At 41.2% G+C, this 20,371-nt stretch overlaps 1 protein-coding gene across 1 annotated transcript in view; it reads left to right on the top strand.

The window, feature by feature from the left end:
• Positions 1-19,754, top strand: part of LOC146782768 (extracellular calcium-sensing receptor-like) — a 193,955-nt gene extending 174,201 nt beyond the window's left edge. The window contains exons 4-7 of the mRNA XM_085637241.1: positions 1,874-2,695; positions 7,289-7,507; positions 18,612-18,735; positions 18,826-19,754. Of these exons, the coding sequence (XP_085493367.1) occupies positions 1,874-2,695; positions 7,289-7,507; positions 18,612-18,735; positions 18,826-19,754 (2,094 nt within the window). The remainder of the gene's footprint in view (positions 1-1,873; positions 2,696-7,288; positions 7,508-18,611; positions 18,736-18,825) is intronic.
• The last annotated feature ends 617 nt before the right edge of the window (positions 19,755-20,371 follow it).

Genomic DNA, 20,371 nt, shown 5'->3' with positions numbered 1-20,371 from the left:
AGCACTGTGTCAAACACCAGTTACCAAGGACAACACTGGCAGCCACGCAGACAAGAGAGTCCATTTTAAGACTTTAGATCTTGTACATAAAGCAATCCACAGAAAAGGCTTTAAGTTGATTCAGGACATTACTACCTTTGAGAGCCTTGGAGATCACTGCGTTATTCGTGTCAGTTACTGATCACTGTTCCCAGAATTAAGAGAGTCAGAGGTCGCTCCTTTGCTCATACCACCCAGAGGCTTTGGAACTCGCTCCCGCTGCATATGAGACAAACCGAATCAGAAGTGAAATTTATGAAAGTACTAAAGACTAGACAGTTTGAATAGTTCTGCAGGATAATTGTCATGTGTTTAGCTAGTGCTGGGAGCCCTGTGTGACGAGCCATGTGCTTTATAAATCCGAGAATAGAATAGAAATGCTTGTATAAATTTCTAAGCAGTTACCCAACTTCTGAGACACCCATCACAACATGTGCATTATCTTGCTCTACACTCATTGTGAGAGTGAGAGGGAGAGCTAGAGATACAGCTCTTATCTGGTGGAGAATGTGGATCAGCATTGGGGCCCGTTCATCTAAACCAAAGAAACATGCAACATAAAGATCCGGAATATCCAAGACATTAGGTAAAGATTTAAAAATATTTAAAAATATTAGATTTTGACCCTGATAGGAAGGATTGTATTCTAGCCTTTCTGTGTGTTTCTTACAAGAGATCTTCATCTAATGGAGACATTGGAACACACAGTCACTTTTCAAATAAGATAAATACGGATTGGATGAATGATAGAACACCAATGTTTGTCTGAAGCAGGTATAAAATTATTCCTTTTTAGTATCAATAAATGTAGGAAGCTTTAAAATGCTGTCTATGTGAAATCTTTTGAGATTACACATTTTATTGATTGCTTGACAGAATGTGATATCTGTGCTATGATTTCTCTTTAATGATAGATGAATATTGGGAGAGCCATTTGTCCAATGAAAGTTCAAATACTTCAACAAATGCAAGCAATAAGAAATGTGGATGCTAGTCCCCCTGTTGTCATACACTTTGCTGAAAGATTGGATGGCAGAATCACATTTTTGAATGTGGTGTGACTTCATAAAGAAACTGTAAATTCAAAAAGAGGTAACAGAGAGTTAAGTCTACAAAAGATGGAGTCTTTCTTAATAATTCTTGTATACATGATCATACCTAAAACAGAAGGTCTTCATGTATGTTTTTTAACATATGAAGATAATAAATAACCACTGTATTTTTTTGATTGTCTTTAAGATAGTGAATGGTATTGATCGATCATTTTGAAATAAATAAATGTCCCATCGATGTAATATTGAATGCCTATTGAGGTTCACTTTGTCTGAAATTGTTTTAGACATTATTGCTTCATATGTATCTGCTTGTGATGAAACTTCAAGATGTAGTCCTGTCTGGGATTTCTATTATATTGCAGTGCTGCATTATATGTAAAAGGTTTATATAAATGTGTTAGACAAAATGACTGCTGTAATGTACTTTTGAAGAGCCGACTGAAATGGCGCAAACAATATGTAACACTTTGAATTGTTGAAATATCAGCAGTTTGTCATTTTTATTTGACACTGACTTATGATAATGGATTCCAATTAAATACATCAATGTGTACCCAAGCTGAAGTTCCTCAGCTGCTTTGATCATTATGCCTGCTCCATCTTTAATTGATTTTACCACTTGTAGCAGCTTTACATTTATTGTTGTCAATGTGTCTTGCTTTTGTGTTTTATGTAAGGAATCCAGTTCAAGTATAGGTTCAGGAGATAGTTTATTTTTGAGGATGTGTGCATTTGAAGTAACCTCATGCTGAAAGGTGTCTTTTTCTACTTTGGGAAAGGTCAGTGCTTATTCAACAAGTCCACTACTAAGTGACCGGAACCAATTCCCTTCTTTTTTCCGCACCATCCCCAGTGATGACTTCCAGTCCAGAGGACTCGCCCAATTGGTAACACATTTTGGATGGACTTGGGTGGGCATTGTAGCCACAGATGACACCTATGGACAGCTGGGAATTCAAATAGTGCAAGAAGCAATAACCAAGAATGGGGCTTGTGTAGCCTTCACCGAGAACATTCTTTTAAACCGAGTGGACAAAAATGCTTTTCATATAGCCCAAGTTATCAAAAACTCAGCTGCCACTGCCATTGTGATCTTTTCCACTGTTGCATTCCTGATTCCTCTCTTAGATGAGATGGTGAGGCAAAATGTAACTGGGAAGACCTGGATTGCCAGCGAAGCCTGGTCAACAGCTTTTCTCTTACCATTTGAGAAATACTCAGAAATCCTGGCCAGCACCATAGGATTTACACTATACAGTGGAGAGATGGTGGGATTTCAAGAGTATTTCATGAGAATTAACCCTTCTAAAACTCCAGAGGACATCTTTGTGAGAAGGTTTTGGGAAGAAGCCTTTGGATGTCAGTGGTTTGATGAGGACATACTCCTGATAAAGAACAATAAAACCATGAAATGCACAGGGGATGAGAAACTAGAAAGCCTTCCAATCAGCAGCACGATGGACTTTAGAAACACCTACAATATCTACAAAGCAGTTTATGCTACAGCACTGGCTTTAAAGGATCTGACTATGTGCATAAAGGGTGGCGGGCCTTTCATTCAAGAGACCTGTGCAAATATCTCAGACTTCCACCCATGGCAGGTAGGTTTTCACTTAAAGCATATTATAAGGAAATCTCATTTTTATGTGAGGAAGAGAAGAGGGAATAACACAGATTGTTCAACCACTGATATGTACCATTTTATTAGTTACAAATCAGGGAACATTGTGCTTTATGCGTTTGCTGACCATGGCCCCATTGAGTGCCTGTACATTATGATCAAAGAGCAACAGGTAACATCTGAACAATGACATTGAAACATCAGGATAAAATCTTTAATTGCCATACATTTACATTCACAGGTTTGCATTCACAGCACTCAGAAGAAAGTTTTTGTAATTCTCACTTTTGCCAACTGCAAGTTTTCGGCATTTTAACCTGACTACCAATAGGGCCCATGAAGGCTATCCACTGAGCTGTTTGATCATAAGCTGATTTGATGATAATAATGCTCCTTGGCAGGTGCTGATTCAGAAGCTCAGCCACTGGAAATGATGGCCTGCTTTTTTTACTTCTATGATTACCCTTGCCATTGCATACAGTTTGTGTGAGTTAATATTGTGAGGCATTCTCACCCAGTCCTGGACAGTTTCATGGCCATAAAATATCTAGTCACTATACATTGTCACTATAAACACACTGAAAGCAGTTAAAGTCACTCCACTGGTTAGCGCTCTATCCATTACACTGATATGCAATTAGCACAGGATAACTCCACTATTATCAGTTCATTGCTCCTTACAGCCATATACTCATTGTCTGTGAAGTGCACATGTGGCTTGGTTAGTCTGGGATCAGGCTACCAGAAATAGCATGGACTTTAATAGTATAAGTAACTAATGCATTCAATTGGCTTTGCTTGTTTCAGATGGCATAGCCATCTCTCCTAAAACTCTGACCTGAGTGGCTTTTTACCTGAGCTGGGATAAAGACTCTATTTTCCTCAGCTTTACAAATAACTCAAATGGGGATAGTCAGCATCAAATCCTTTTAAATTTCCCCAATATCTCTCTAAATGATCAATGTGAAAGCTTGTCCTAGTATGTTTGAATACTGTGAATACAAATATTACACTACAAAAATGTGGTGGTCGAAATAGCTACTGCTAAAATATCGTAAATGGAAGTATATACTGAAAAGTATAGATTTAATATGATTAACTTTACATCTGCTTACCTTATGTATATATTGTCAAGGTACATCTCTGGGGCAGGTTATAAATATAAGCAGTAGGGGGTATACTGATGCTGTCAAGAGGAGTCTCTTTTATTGTTTTTTTCCAGGCTCATTTATTTTAGGGTGCTGAGTAGGATTCATATTCTCTGATTCTGTCATGTATGATTAGTCCAAGTAACAAATATGGTGCAAGGTAGTTCACAAGCTATCCTTGGCCTCTAATATCAGAATGGCACAATATTCCGAATTTCCTACAGAGTAGATTTGAGGAGATCAACACAATTCTTTCAAAACTAACTGTGACAGAGGTTGAATAATTCTATACATTAGGGCATATTTACAGATGTGTAATTCTGTCTAATATTTATCTGAATACTAATTCCTGTTTCTGAGTCTAAAACAAAGATGTAAAACAATTGATGCCTGCTAGCTTAACTGCTACAATTTTTCTATGTCACAATCTATTTTTCCTGGGAAAAATATACTGTAGTCAAAGGCTAATAAGCAATTCTTGTAGAAAGATTACATTTTTTGTCCTACTTTGACAAAAACAATTTGATCATGTCTAAGCGCCCGATTAATATGGAGGTTGGACTTCCGTCCGACCACCATCCTTTCGGGAACAGTTTGACCGACTAAGCGTCGGCGGTCCCGCCATAGGGATTACAATGCTACCGCCTGCAAGGCGGCCACACCGTCTATTCTTTTTATTGCAGTGGATGCTGCGGGCTGCAGCACACACCGCAGTACGAAAAATGCACCCAGTGCCTATGCCTGCCAACACGGAACTGAGGGCCAGAGGGCAAGGGAGGTCCGCTACAGGCCCGCAATTTCCCTTTCACCCAGCCTTTTCATGGCGGGTAAATTGCCATGAAACGGCCAGCGGGGAGGGACACCATAATCCCATACGGCGATGCCTGGCATGCACCGCCACCATTGAAGGGATTCAAGATCCCTCCGACGGTCGGGAATCATTAGTACGATGTCAGTGAGACGGGCTGTCTGTGGTGGTCCCACCGTCGTCGTAATGAAGCCCTATTTCTTTTTGGACTGTGAGAAATGCTGGATTATGGAGGTGAACTATCAAATACTCAGAAAATCTTACTTGCACTAGCATCAAAGCTGGCACCATCTAGATGTTTTCTGTCACCATTGAGATTGGAGCTGCAATAAGAAGTACTGTTGGTACTATGTTTAAACTTATATGCTGCAATAGGATATTAAAACATAGGCGGGACAGTTTGCTTTAAAACATTGGGTAGTGGCGTGGTGAATTTTTCCACTGCATTGCTTTATAAACATTATTTTTGGGAACAAACTAGCTCTCTGTATGTATGTAAGGGTATCTGTAAAGCAATAAAAAAAAAGGGGGCACTGAAGATGGATGTGAGCCAAAGGATATATGATAACTTTACAGGGAGGCTGAACATATGAGCGAAGATATTAATATTTAGAGAGAGTGCGTTCTTGAAAAAACTTTACATCTTCATAACCATTCCGATTTCCAAGCTCTGACTAATTTTGGGAATACATACTGGGATATATTTTCATTACATAGAGTTTTCCCATTTGTTCTTTTTATATTTAAACACAAGCCCTAGTATATCTAACTGCTGTTTTCTGCATACTACCCTCTGAGAAAAAAGAGAGCCACTACACTGAAAAAGGTCAGCTTAGTAAATAATGGGGAAGAAAGACTTTATGCAAGTTTCAACGGGCGGAAGACCAGGATCTGGATGAAGAGATTCTGTGATTTGAATCATTGACAATTGGTTAAATAATGTATATATTTATTCAAGATGTTGTGTTGCATGTAAATCACCTCACAGAGATTCTGATTTATAGTCAAAAAGAGGAAATACAAATGAGATAAGATACAAATAAATCTTAAAAGTTTAAAAGTATTTACAACCTGAAGTAGGGCAGTGAAGGGTAGGATGGGCATTGGTGCCTATGTCCATGCTTAAATGACAACTATCTTTTCAAACAGTTGTATTGTTTACAAACTGCATTAAGACCATTTTAGGGCATGATCCATTCGCCAAGTTAAGACCAGTTCACAGGCATGAAGATTTGGTAGCAAGCTTCATTTGCGAAGAGAGGCAATTAGTTATGTAAGACACTATAGCTAGAATATTATTTATTTTTTCAGTTTGCCAGTAAAGATTTAAAAGAATGAGCTTGTCCTGTTAATGGGTGGGACTGAATTCCACAGTTTTGATCTCCATCCAGTGAGAGATTGGTTAAAGGCTTTTTTTCTTTCTTCAGACAATGAATTCCAACAGAAGGGTATTTGCACTATGAGACAACAAGTTGGATAGACAACTAGTTCGGTGTCTTAGAGTGTAAATTTATGAATAATGCAGGTAAATTTCAATATGTTTGTCTGTCAGAATATCTAGGACAAAAATATAGTGTGGCCAAAAGATCGGGGGGGGGAATTGTGAAGGTAAGTGCAAATAGATGAGTATAGATTATTTGGGCCCGATTCACAAAAGTAATCTGAGACAAAATCTTAACTTTACGAATTTCGGTTTTCAAAAAGGGTATTTAGGAGTAGTAAAGTTAGAAATCCTAACTTTACTAGTCCTAAATGCCCTTTGTGAATCCCAAAAGTCATAAAGTTAGGATTTTGTCTCAGTTAAACTTAACTTTTGGTCTTCTTGAAACCCAAACTTAACTTTAACTAGGTCAAAATCAATGCAACATTGGCTTGTGGTACAAGTTTAATCAGAGCAAGTGATGATTGCTAACACCTTTCAAGTAATGCGCATCCAAAGTCAGTTATCAAAATGGTCAGTGAATGAACAGCGGTTTTCTGATGATCTGGGGAGATGTGTTGAACGTCTGCAGCTCTTTCCATCTTAATTATAAGAAGATTAGATGTCTGTGATGGATAAGTAGTTAAGCCTAAGTATCAGGCAGTTGGGGTTTGGGCTGCTGAGAAGCCCTAAAATGTTAGCTAACCAAGAGGCTTAATTAGCCCTTGGTGAACTCTACTAGATTGTACCAAAGGTCTCTGTGTCTTCAGCGCCATTGTGGCTACTCTGCCTCACCCTTCCCACGCGCATGTGGCACATGAGTGCTACTGAATAAGAGATCACCTCTTTCCATATGCTGTTTTGTTGTGCAGCAGGCAGCAACTAGGTGTGTAGAGTTTGTTCTTGATGCGCCATCTTCCCTGTGTTTACAAACAGTTGTCTTTAAGACTTCTGTGAAACATGTGAAAGCAGTATTCCTGTGACTCAGTGCATTACATTTTATATATCTGCTTTCCATAAAATACCATGAGAAAGATTTAATTTAGGGAAAAATGTAATGCTATGCTCCTCTTAAACATTCACATTTCTTATACAAAATACCATCATGGAAATAAAAGAAGGGTGGTGCAAAAGAGCACGCTTAAAAGAATTGCAGAGGAATTATTTAATCCGACTTCCACACTGCTTTATTCCCAGCTCCTTTACTACATCAAGAAGGTGAGGTTAAGAAGCGAAGACACAGAAGCATTTTTTGATGAACATGGCAACCCCCCAGCACAGTATGACATTATACACTGGCAGCGGGATCCCAAAGGGACCATTATGCACATGAAGGTGGGCACCTATGACTCCAGTGCACCAAAAACATTTACAATCAACGCCAGCGCTGTTCAATGGACAACAAGGAACAGACAGGTAGGAGTCTGAAATTTTCAGGAGGAAATTTCATACATCTGTTCACTTTATCTTATTTTTTATCAGCCATATTTAGATAGGCCCAGATTTACTAGTTTATCATGCAGAGCAGTGCAACTGCGTCAAATGCTGTGCTGCATGATAAGGCAAGAGGAAGAGAGCACCATATTTACAGAAAAATGGCACTCTCCTCCCCTCTCTCCAATGCCGGTGCAGAAATGTGCCACTGACGCACCTTTACACCATATTGCAAGGGTGTCTCTGTGAGTCTAGCATATGTTTTGTAGTGGAAGGATACCCTTCTGGTACAAACTACTATGCTTAGACTAACTTTAAACTGTTTCCCACTTTGTATGTATGCTGTCAGAAAAGAAAGGGGAAATAAAAGCATTTGTCCTTCATAGCGCCTATTGTAAATGGTGCGCAGTTCTTTGCTGTAAAGCCATGTCTACTTTTTTATGAATAGAGAGGGTTTTATGTCAAATACCTTGGGTGGTTGCAAGGGAACCCCCATGCACCACCCATGTAATGCACCCGTGGCACTAAGTAAAGTAAAGAAGCACCATGCACTGCTTTGCCTTACTTTCAGGTTAATTTCCAAAGTAAACAGGTTTTTCACTGGAAAGTATAAAATGAATTCTCGTCGAATTGCATCACTTTTGTGTTAGTAAATACACTCATATTTTCAGTATTCCGCTCAACTTCTTTTTGTGTTGTTATAATTGCCCTAATTGGTAAGGGTATTCCCAGATGTGGGTCCCATGCTCACTATACCAGTGGATTCAAGCTAGCCTGGCAGATGAGGGCTGAGACCCCGAAACTGGTCCCAGGATGCTTGTTTCTGGTCCAGAGAGGACCTGGCAAGGCATTTCATGCTGGACTGGTCCCATGGGGAGCAGGGTCAAGACTTATTTGCATATGGCTGGGTCCACATTGCATGGTGAGCAAAAGAATGATGGATTTAGGGACAGATCTCTGTATTAGGGGTAAGTGTTTGACTATGTTCAACATTCCGTCCATCATCTTTTTGTGTTGTCCCAGGAGTATTAGTTCACTACCTGTGTGGCCAGTGTAGGGTTTGCCATCTGATTGTACCCACAAAAGAAATAGATTTAGGTCTACACTTTCACTGGCAATTGAGAAAACATCAAACTGTAATACAATAGAAGTGATATATCCATAGCCTGCCCATGCACTCTTAAATACCTAGGCATGACTGAGAGAGCACTAAGCATCAGGATATGTGATCACAGGAGCAATATCAGGTGTAGACGCAACTCTACAAAAATGGCAGATCTTTACATATTGTCTGGACACTCTGTTAAAGATCTCAAGTGAATCACCCTAGAACAAGTCAATGTAGGAACAAGAAACCTAAGGAAAATCCTCTTTGAGAAGGAACAGCGTTGGAGTTACAAACTATCCATGCATAAGGAAACCAATGAATACAATGAGTTTCTCACCCTGCCAAATATCCAGAAACTCCAAAAATATGTCAAGAGAATTACATTTAATAACGTCTATGCCTACTCCACACCGGGTATAAAATACCAACAGATACCAACTCTGACCTGTCAGATGCATACTCTATACTATAGAGGAGGGATCTACATACTCAGAAACATGGGGCAGTGATACTGATACAAAAATGGAGAACAAAATCAAGGCAGAGAATGAGACCCTGGTGGCAAATCTTACAGGGTTATAACAGCTACCCACCCGCTCTACAGTACACAGAGTAATTCCAATCACCTTTCCCACAACAGGAGCAACAGATTATGCCATGGGGGCCACCATTCAACCCCATGGACCCCCCCCATACTCTTCCCACAAAATCTGCCCTGACTTTTTTTATCTAGGGGCCAGGGCCGGAGGGGAGGAAGAGAAATGGAAAACAGGGTACAATGGGATACAGAGGAGACCCAAATGCACACAAGGAGCACGTTTAATGCAGAACAGGGCCCAAGAACATCAACAACCTAGTGACTAATCTCACAGAAAAAAAATCTTACAAATGCACAACTACAGGTACTAAATGAAGGCCTAGGTTTCTTACGTACACCACATTTTGACAAATTTCACTTACATTACTAGTATTCTTTTGCAATTTACACTTAAAGGCACACTTTGGGGACCAAGAAAGCATGCAAGAGACATCAATCCCAGGCTCAAGAAAGGAGTCTACCTTCTACCCCCCACTCACACCACTCCAGTAGAGTTGTTAACAGGTAGTATACACAGAAATAGGAAACAATGACACAAATGCATCAAAAATGTTTCAGAATGTAAGAAACATAGAGAATAAAGCTCAGAACGATTTACAAAACAACACTTACATCACCATAAAACCCATCTACAATGGCGGTGCCATAGTCTTACAAGCTGCCACAGCCTAGAGAACGACGTTTTTGAGACTATTGGTGGATGAGCATAACTACAAAATTCTAGATGCTTACCCTACATTCACACTCAGAGGAGAGATCAACTCCAAGTTAGAGGAATCAGAATGCAAAGGGTGGATCATCAAACATGAAGGGGACTTTTCCAAGGAACACTAACCCAGTAACCCCATACTTTAACAAGCTCCCCAAGATCCACAAAATGTGTGACCCATACTACAGAACACAGAAGCCTGCATTAGGGATATGAATAACTTATTGGCCCAAGTCAAAGACATCAAGTTCAGTGACCAACAAGACCTTTTAATAAGCTTAGATGTAGAAAGTCCATATTTATTTATTATTATTTATTTATTTGTAGGTTTTATATAGCGAGAACAAGACCCTTGCGAGTATCAGAGCGCTTTATAAGTAACATGTAGAAAACAAGGAGTAGCCATAGCAAACAAAGATATAAGTGAGTCCAAATGTACAATACTCATAAAAGTAATAAAGCAGCTAACGATAGCAGAGAGAAGACAGAATGGAGCATAAAAACAGATCTGGGAGAACAAAAATACAGTAATGAGTCAGTAACTTCACGTGAATTTCGCCATGAGGATCGCTTTCACTTCTTTTTTGAAGGAGGCAGAGGAGGGGTTAATTCTTGTTTCAATGGGCAACGCGTTTCAGATCCTAGGAGCCATACCAGAGAAGGATCGGTTGTAGGTTTTTTTTCTTGGCAAATCGTTGTGGTTACTCCTCGAGGCTCTGAAGCCGGCTGAGAGCACCAGTTTCTGAGCTAGGTAGTGCGGGGAGTTATGGAGAAGGGCCTTGTGCATCATGCACGCGATTTTCAGATGAATTCTTACTTTAAACAGTAACCAGTTGAGGGCTCTCAGGACTGGGGAGCTGTGAGAGGTTCTCTTAAAGCCTGTGATGAGTCTCGCAGCGGAGTTGATGGCGGCTCTTATGGGGTGTCGACGACTAGGGAGGCCGCATAAGGTTACCGCCCCATATTCCACTCTAGGGATTACAAGGGCTTGAACTGCTTGTTTGAAATCGAAGGATGGCAGAAAGGGTTTCAGTTTGCGCAGTGTCTTCATGTGGAAGTTAGCTCCTTTTGTGGAAGTGCTGATATGCTTCTGTATTTTTAGGTTACTGTCCAAAGTTACACCTAGCGATTTCGCTGATTCAACAATAAGAGGTTGTCTTTTGAGAGCAGTTAAGTGCTTCAGGCAGTCCAGGATAGAGGGTGTTTTGTTAGGGGGAGCGATAAGGAGGAATTCCGTTTTGAGGGAGTTTAATTTCAGGTGGTTTTCGGCCAGTCATGTTTGGGTTTTTTGTAGAGTGGTGTTGAGCGATTTGATGTCTTCAAGTGAGTTGATCTTAATGTAGATTTGGGTGTAGTCTGCATACATATGGAAGTGAATCTTTGCAAGGCTGAGAAGTTCGGTGAGAGGTTCCATGAATAGGTTGAAGAGGGTGGGTGAGAGGGAGGAGCCTTGCGGAACTCCTAGTGTTACTGGTATGGAGTTGGATAGGTATTGACTGACCTTGAATCTTTGGGATCTATTTTGGAGTAAAGAGGCAAACCAGTTAAATACAGCTCCAGACAGTCCCATTCTGTGTTTCAGGAGTTCTAGCAAGTTGCCGTGTTTGACGGTGTCAAATGCTGATGACAGGTCAAGTAGCATTAGTAAACATGCTTCATTTTGATCCAGGATTTTTAGAGCGTCGTCAATTACATGTGTCATGGCAGATTCGGTACTGTGACCTGCTCGGAAGCCTGATTGAAATTGATTAAGCAGGTTGAATTGGTCAATGTGACTGTTCAGCTGCATGTTAACACATTTTTCCAGGAGATTGGCTAGCATAGGTATGTTAGAGATCGGACGATAGATCCGAGTGGTCAGCTGTAGTTTTCTTCAGGATAGGGGATACCTGACCTTTTTCAGGATGTCTGGAATGGATCCTTGAAGGAGGGAGGAATTTATGATCTTGGTCAAGAGGGGGAGTAGCAGAGGAATGAAGTCTTTTAAGTAGTTGGCCGAGAGCGGGTCTGTGAAATGGTTGGAAGATTTCAGAGTGGTTAGCGCCTTTAATATGGATTCTTCACTGTAAGTGTAGAAGTGGGACCAGGTTGTGTTGTTTTTGAGGTTCGATTATGGGAGGTCATTAGGATGGGCACCTGCAAGGGGAGGTGATGGGCTCTTTAGCATGTCTGAGAGCGATAAGAGGTCATTGAGGAGGTCTGATTTAATGGATTCTGTTTTAGACGCAAATTCCATCACAATTGGTTAGAGTGACTGGGATGGCCTTCAGGAGCATGGGTGCATTCATGGTTTGAGCTTTGATAAGATCGAATAACTTTTTGGGGCGGTTCTTGGCTTGGTCTTGTTGAGTCCTGAAGAAGTCGGTTTTAGATTTTCTGATCTTTCTAAAGGAGGAGTTTCTGGAGGTTCTTAGTAGCTTGAGGTGGTCAGCTGAGGGTGCGGCTCTCCAGCGTCGTTCAATTACTCTAAGAGAGCGTCTGTCTTCAGTTAGCTGTCCATCATGCCAAGGATTTGAGACTTTTGTGGAGGTTCTTTTAGTTGAAGAGGGGCTATTTTGTCCAGTAGGTTGTTCATGGAGTGAAAGTAGTAGTTGGTCAGTCCCTGGACATCGGCTAGTTCTTCCGGGGGATATAGTAGGCTTGAATTAGATAATGCTAGAAGGTCAGAGCCAATGTTTTTCAGGTCTCTCTTCCAAATTTTAGTTCTCAGAGGTTGTGTTGAAAGACGTTTAACCATTTCTAAGACTTGGAATGTAATGACATGATGGTCAGACCAGTCACAGGGGAGGGTCGAGTCAAGGTTTGTGGAGTCCACCTTGGAGATTACTAAGTCGAGAATTGCTCCTTTTTCGTGAGTTGGGCTATTGCATATTTGGTTAAGATTAAGGTCAGCGAAGAAAGCTTTGAGGCTGTTTACCCCTGGGTCGTTCTGGTCATCCCAGTGAAGGTTGAAGTCCCCCAGGAATATTTTTTTATTTTGTTGGCTGTCTTTTGAAGCTAGAATATCCATGAGGTGTTCTATGAATGTGAGGTTATCTCCAGGAGGGTGCTAGAAAGTGTGTAAAGAACATATTTGTTTGTTATTACTGGCTATGTTTAAGCAGCGGTATTCACATGAGGATAAGGCGGGGCCATGGTGTTAGTCACTGTTAAGCTGCTCTGATGTATGCAGGCTATCCCATCACCTGGCCTATCCGTTCTGTCTAGTCTGGTGATGCCATAGTTAGGGGGAAGCAAAATGTCCATGATGGGAGTAGATGCTTCATTTAACCATGTTTCCATCAGGATTAGAATGTCTGGTTCGTTAGTGAGTAATAGATCAGCTATATCGGCTGCATGTCTATATGCGAATCTGCAATTTAGGAGAATGCAATTTAGCCGCAAATTATTGGATACTGTGATAGGTTCGATAGTGAGGGGGATTCTAGTGAGGTTATTTTCCACTATGCCTCTGGAGTTGTGTCTGGTGGCTCTGTATGTGTTTATCGGGATAGATTGTATTCGGGAGTCTATAAGTAAGTTAGGCTGCACAGCGTTATGTGGAGGGTGAGATGGCTCGTAAGAACGGAGGAGGGTCTCCAATTCTTTGGCAGATAGAGGGTTTCTCATCCTGATTGGGCAGGATGTGGCATTAGGGTGAGGTACTGTGCTCCAACGTGGGGGCCCCAGATCCTGGGAGCTAGCAAGAAAATGTTGGTTGCTGTAAAATAATATCGTGTAGGGTTTGGATGTCAATTTTGACTTGCTGAAGGACTGATAATATCAAGTCAAGTCTGGGGTCAGGCGTGAGGGTGTCCTTATTGGATGGTTGGACTGTGGGAGTTGGCGGGGTAATTGCATCTTTGGTGTCGTTTAAGGGGGGGTCTTGGTCCAGATCAATGCGAGGAACTCTTTCTGTGTGTGTGCCAATGGAGGGGGGGTGTGAGCAGGCAGGAAGGGGGGGGACTGAGATTCGGCTATGTCAGGATTAGTGATGGTATAGGTGAGGAGAAGAGGGGCAGTGGGGCTGACAGGCTGATGAGAGGAGGAGGTTATATGTGGAGTTAGAGCTGTGTGAGTAGTGGAGATGTTGGGGGAGAAGTAGGAAAAGGGGAGATGAGTGGTGTTAAGAGGATGGTTGATGGCAAGGCTAAAAGGGAGATAGGGATGCAGGGGGCAATGGAACGGGGGAAGGTTGTGTTGGAATAGCAAGGTGAGGGGGGATAGTAAGTGTATTGGAGGTGTTAAGGTGTGAGGCGGTTATTACGTGGGGTGGGATGTTGGCAGGGGTGTCGTTAAGGTTTATAGTGCGTGTAGGAGCAGATGGGGCAGCTGGCAATCCTGATTTACAGCGCGATCCGGTTGGAAGTTGATAATTTCAGCGCGGTTAGCTGGGGAGGAAGGGTGAGTAATAGAGACTCTTTCCTTGATGAGTGGAAAGATGTGGTCTATCAGGTTTAAGTTGTGGTCAGAAGATTGAATGAGAATGATTCCATTATGGTAAAAATTGAAGGTGGCTTCTGCATTAAAGAATAGGGATGGGAGGATGGAGAGTGAGAATCCGTGCGCTGTTTTCTTCATGGGAGAGACCTTAAAGAGAGCGAGAAAGGCTTCTCTCCATTGAGCTCTTCTTTTAGTATAGAAGATGATGTCATTCTTAATGAGCCCTTTGTTCATTGAGAAGTATGGGTCTGAGATTGGGGTTTCAGGATGAGATTTTAAAAAGTTGTGTTTAAAACCTTTAGCTGCTTTTTTTGAGAGGTTCGGGGGGTAAGTGATGGAGTAGGTGAAGGTACCGGTGCGCTCCGTAGTGAAGGGAGCACTTGGTTAGCGGGTGATAGACAGATGGGATGAGGTATGTGCGAAGTGCTGCCCTATGAGGGGAAAGTGTGGCGAGGTTGAGAATGAAGAGACAGTCCAAGAAGGCTGCTCCGTTAGCTGACTGGGTCAGTGTTTGCAAAGTAGTCCTCTGTCTATTTCCATTAAGGTCCCCATGGGAGGTAGTCCTTTTTCATTGTTTATCTCCTGAACTATTGCGGCCATTTTGTGTGACCTGTAAAGGCAGCTGAGTTCTTCATATATCGATTGATTTGGGTTCCTGTGGGGGAATCCTAGTTTATATCCATCTGGTAGTGGTGGTTCTGCGTGACAATGGACAAGGAGTGGACCAAGTGGCCCATGGATTGAGCTTGGCAATGTGGCAAGGAAGTGCAGATATACCAGCCTTCCCCAAAAAGAGACTCTAGAAGTCATCAACAAGATACTTGAGTATGCGGAATGGTCATACGCCACCCCCATAAACTTTGGGATGGACTGTGCCGATTTAGCCCTAACGAGAAATGTATTTGAGTTTAAAGGAATTCTTTTTCTTCAAACCCACAGCACATCGATGTGGAGTATCTTCCCACCCTAGAATGGCGGGTTATAATTTTACAACTTGGAAAAGAAAAGCATCATACATGAAACAAATCCATATTGGGGAAACATCTCCACATGTAAGTGGTATATTGATGACATCCTTATGATATGGAGGGGTGACACCCCCACCACCCATGTCTTTATGACCTAGCTAAACAACTGGGACAGAAAATTACGATCTACTCACACCATTAAGAAAGTGTCACTGACCTTTTTAGATGTGAAAATCTTTGCTGAAAGAGGAACTCTACAAACAGATACCCACCAGTAGCCAACAGCAAAAAAATAAAATTGCCACGTTTTGACAACTTTCATACCTGTCCACCACAGGAAAACCTACCCTATCAGCAATTCCTCCGCTTATGGCGGAAATGTAGTTGCACAAATGACTTTAAAGAACAAGTTGACTATCTAGACAAATAAAGGGCACGTAATTATCCAGAGTAGATCATCTAAAAGTCAAAAAAAGGCAGAGAAACCAAAATCGAGATGCGCTACTAGAAAGTCCAGTAAAAGAAAAGACAGAACTGCAATTCGTATGCGTTATTATATACAATATCGCCTCAGATAGCATTAAGAAGATAATTAATTGCAACTGGTGTATCCTCAACACGGGACCCAGACATTGGGATTATCCCCTCTAATCCAACAAAAGAGCAAACAACCTGTGAGATACACTGGTACAAAGTAGACCAAAACTTAACACAAAACCATTCTCAATGCCCTTGGTCTCACAAGAGTAGTAGGTCACTACTCGTATGGCCAGTGTAGTGTTTGCCATCAGACTGAACATATTAAAGAAATAGATTAAGGTCTACACTCCCCCTGGCAATTGAGAAAACATAAGAACTGTAACATAAAACAAGTGATATACCTCATAACCTTCCCATGCAATCTTAAATATGTAAGCATAACTATGAGAAAAATGAGTACCAGGATCGTTGAGCACAGGAGCAATATCAGGTGCCGACACAACACCACAAAAATGGTGGAACATTACATATTGACTGGACACTCTACTATAGATCTCAAGAGGGGCACCTTAGAACGAGTCAATGCGGGAACAGGAAAACCTAAAGAAATTCCTCTTTGAGAAGAAACAGCATTGAATTTACAAAATATCCATGCATAAAAATGGACTAAACGAGTATATACCCTGATGGAATATACTGTAATGAAGAAAATACCCCATGTATAACCAGTAAGAAGTTTTGAGAAATTAGTACAAAACCACTTTCCTCTCGTGTCTTTTTAACCTCCCAATTTGTTACTATTCACTGTCCCAAACTCACAATGAGGTTTTGCTTTTTTCAGATTTTTTTTGCACATTTTTAAGGTACCCCAGTGTGTATTTCAGCAATTTCCTTTCTATTGGTTCCCTCTATATAAAATACACAACAAAACCCCCGTTTCTGCATTTAGCCCTTGTAACCGGGTGGTGGAACTACAGTTCCTTACCTCCCTAGCCCTCGTGACTCTTCCTTATCATTGGCACAACTAGGAGGAGGGACTACAGTTCTCAGCCTCCTCACTTAAGTAGGCCTCAAAACCAATGCAATTGAACCCCTGATCATTTGACATGATCACGTGACACCTGACATTTACCTCCAGAATCTTGCACAAAAACAGCCTGGCCCAGAAACAGCAAGCAAAGGAGGAGTGCATGGAGCCAAAGTTGGAGTAAGGGAGGATGAAGTCCATTAATTAAGTAAGTGTGGGGGGCTCTCCTCCTTTCTAAGAGGCAACCAGAAACCATTGGCCCTGAACATATATTCTTTTAAAAAGGCTTACGATTATTATTATTTCCCCAGAATGTAACTGCAGAGATAGCCCACCCCCACTGCCTCATAAAGTCCCACTTAATAGATGATATGTAGGCTTTAGGGATTCTTTATTTCTGATACACACCTGTGATGTTTTGGAGGGTAAACTCACGTCTCTGCATGCCCTGTTTCACATGTCAACCAAGATATGCCTGAGAATGAGCCAATACAATATCATGGGGTCAGAATACCCCCTAACAGAAATACAATTGCGCTTTTTTGTTTTAGAGACCATTACAGGAAAAGATCCACTTTGGTCATTATGTTTGCATGCTTCATGATTTTTGTATAAAATACTACTCAGAGTTGGTGGTTACCAACTATATGTCATAGGTTACTAAATACTTTTCTGGTCCTGAAGAAAACCTCTTGAGTGTTGGTGGCACTAGATACAGGCTGAAACATGTCAACCCATTGATGTTAGGCATCATTATACCCACTAAACATCTCACTGCTTTTAATCTTGCCAAAGGACCTTGCTAGTAAACATAATTGGGGATCCTGAAGGTGATTTTAACTTGCACTGGTCAATCCTTAGACAAAGAGCTCCTCTGAAAAACTGCATTGAGCCCACCTACTCACACTAGTTGGAATGGGTGAGAGTCCGATGATGAAGCATGTCACTGTTGGTATCTGTGGGTGAGGCTCCTACTTATATATCCATGAGATGCCAGGAAAGTACCAATATACCTGAGTGCAGATCCCCCACCATCTTAAAATATACTTAGGCCATAAGAGTTAATTTCTCAACAGGTTAAATCTCTCTCGTGTAATTATTTGTGTTATAGGTGGCCCTACTGCAAACAAATGTGACCTGGTCACCAGGCAGTCATGCTTTGGCATACAGAAGAAGAGTTAGACCCTTGACATAGCTCTGCCTCACAATGCTCTTACCTGCCCACATTTACCATCACGTTGAAATTCATGATCTGTGATAGAAAGACATTGAGAGAATCTTCACACTTGCTTCAAGCCACCACCTCATCGGTATATAACCTTCACTTGATTGGTAAAGCAAAAGCGGCCAATAGACAACCATGATGTATTTTCCTCTCTGTAACAATGGTTTTCAAAACTGACTCAACTTTGTAAGCTAGTCATGCTGAGCATCTTTAGACCCATTGTTACCTGTTGCTTGTCATCAATTGGAACAGCTTCCTTCACTCGCCTGGCAGCATCACCATCACTGTCACCTGTTGCAATGGTCGGCCAACCATCGACATTTGCAATACATTTCTCCTCATTATGAGAAGGGAAAATAAGTAGTACTTCCTCAGATGAATCCAAAAGACTCAAATTATTTCCTCAGGGCTCATATTTTTGTAGCTTTGCTATAGTTTGTAGAAAAGCTTTTCAAACAGGTCTCTGTTTTGCTGCAATGACAATATTGATCACTGCTTCAGTCAATCATATTCATTATGGTTAAACATGGCTCTATTTTCTCCTTTCAGGTCCCTGTCTCTGTGTGCTCTCCCAGCTGTCCAAAAGGATTCCGAAAAGCAATCAGACCAGGAAAGTCAGTTTGTTGCTTTCAATGTGTTCCATGCAGATTAGGAGAGATATCAAACCAAACAGGTAGGCCCAGCACAAGAGTAACCTCCTGTTGAAGTCTTATATATGTTAAGAAAAGAGCTCTTATGTACTTCTCCCTGTTTCCTTTTCTAGATTCCATGGAATGTTTTGAATGCCCCTGGGATCAGTGGTCCAATGATGACAGAGATCAATGCATTCCAAAAAACACTGACTTTCTTTCCTATGAGGAAACCTTTGGAGCTATTTTAGCAGCGAGCAGCATTTTATCTTCAGTGATTCCTATTATCATTATTGCACTCTTTTTTTGCTACAGGAACACGCCCATCGTGAAAGCAAACAATACTAGCCTCAGCTTCCTCCTGCTCATGTCCCTCACCTTGTGCTGTCTCTGCCCACTGACTTTCATTGGTTGCCCCACAGAAATGAAATGCCTCCTGAGGCAATCGGCCTTTGGCACTACGTTTGCACTTTGTGTCTCTTGCATTCTGGCCAAAACTGTCATGGTGGTCATCGCCTTCAATGCCACCAAACCAAACAGTATCTTAAAAAGATGGGTTGGAACCCATCTTTCATGTATTATCATAATTGCTGGCACACTCATTCAGGTAGTTCTCTGTGCCCTTTGGATGTCTTTTGCGCCTCCTTTCTCAGAATATAACATTCACATTCATCCTGGGCTGATATTGGTTGAGTGCAATGAAGGATCTCCCATTGCTTTCTGGTGCATGCTGGGATATCTTGGTTTTCTTGCCACTATCAGTTTTATAATGGCCTTCTTGGCTAGAAAGCTGCCTGACAGCTTCAACGAAGCCAGATTCATCACCTTCAGTATGCTCGCTTTCCTCAGCGTATGGCTTTCATTTATTCCAGCCTATCTCAGCACCCGAGGCAAGTACATGGTGGCCATGGAGATTTTTGCTATCTTATCTTCAAGCTCATCCTTGGTTTCCTGCTTATTCTTCCCCAAATGTTACATCATCTTGTTTAAATCAGAGATAAACACAAAGGAATATCTGATGGGGCGGGATACAGGCAAGAGCATGAAGGTGAAAAGGATGTAAAGAAAGAAGATTAAATATTGGCAATAGATTATCCGTGATGAAGGAATCAATTTTAAAAGGGATTGATCCAGGAAGAGTGACATCCACAAATAGACATGGAAGATAAAGCAGTTAAGCAAAAATACTGTTCCTCATCTATGTTTCAGACATTGCAACCTCTGTAGCCACTGGCAATGTTTGGCTCTTGACTTCACAATATGTTGTTATTGTGATTAGCCCAGACCCATTTGAAGTGACCCAACTGCTAAAATAAAGCCTCCTTCAATGAGGTCTAAATTAATTACCTGCAACATGCTTACTCTCTTCAGTGCTTGGCTCTTATTTCTGATTTGTTTTGCAGAATATTATATGACATTTTTCAGCTGAGACCATATAGAAAATGATAAGAGTATTTAATAAGTAAGAGGTTGGTGGCATCAATATGACATACAATGTGTTATCCCTTAACATACTAAAGTCACAATGTTTTATTCATTGCAATATTTTATTGTTATTATATCATATTTGGAGGTCTATTGATGTCATGCCTGGTCAACTAAACACTGTACATGTGTACAAAGTGTACCACGAAATTACATCTTGGCACCTACTGTTTTGAAGAATTGTAAGGGCAGATA

Source organism: Triturus cristatus, chromosome 12 (assembly GCF_964204655.1).
Source record: "Triturus cristatus chromosome 12, aTriCri1.1, whole genome shotgun sequence".
Classification (NCBI taxonomy): Eukaryota; Metazoa; Chordata; class Amphibia; order Caudata; family Salamandridae; genus Triturus; species Triturus cristatus.
Note: the sequence above shows the minus strand (reverse complement) of the source record. Positions and strands in the feature narration are given on the sequence as shown.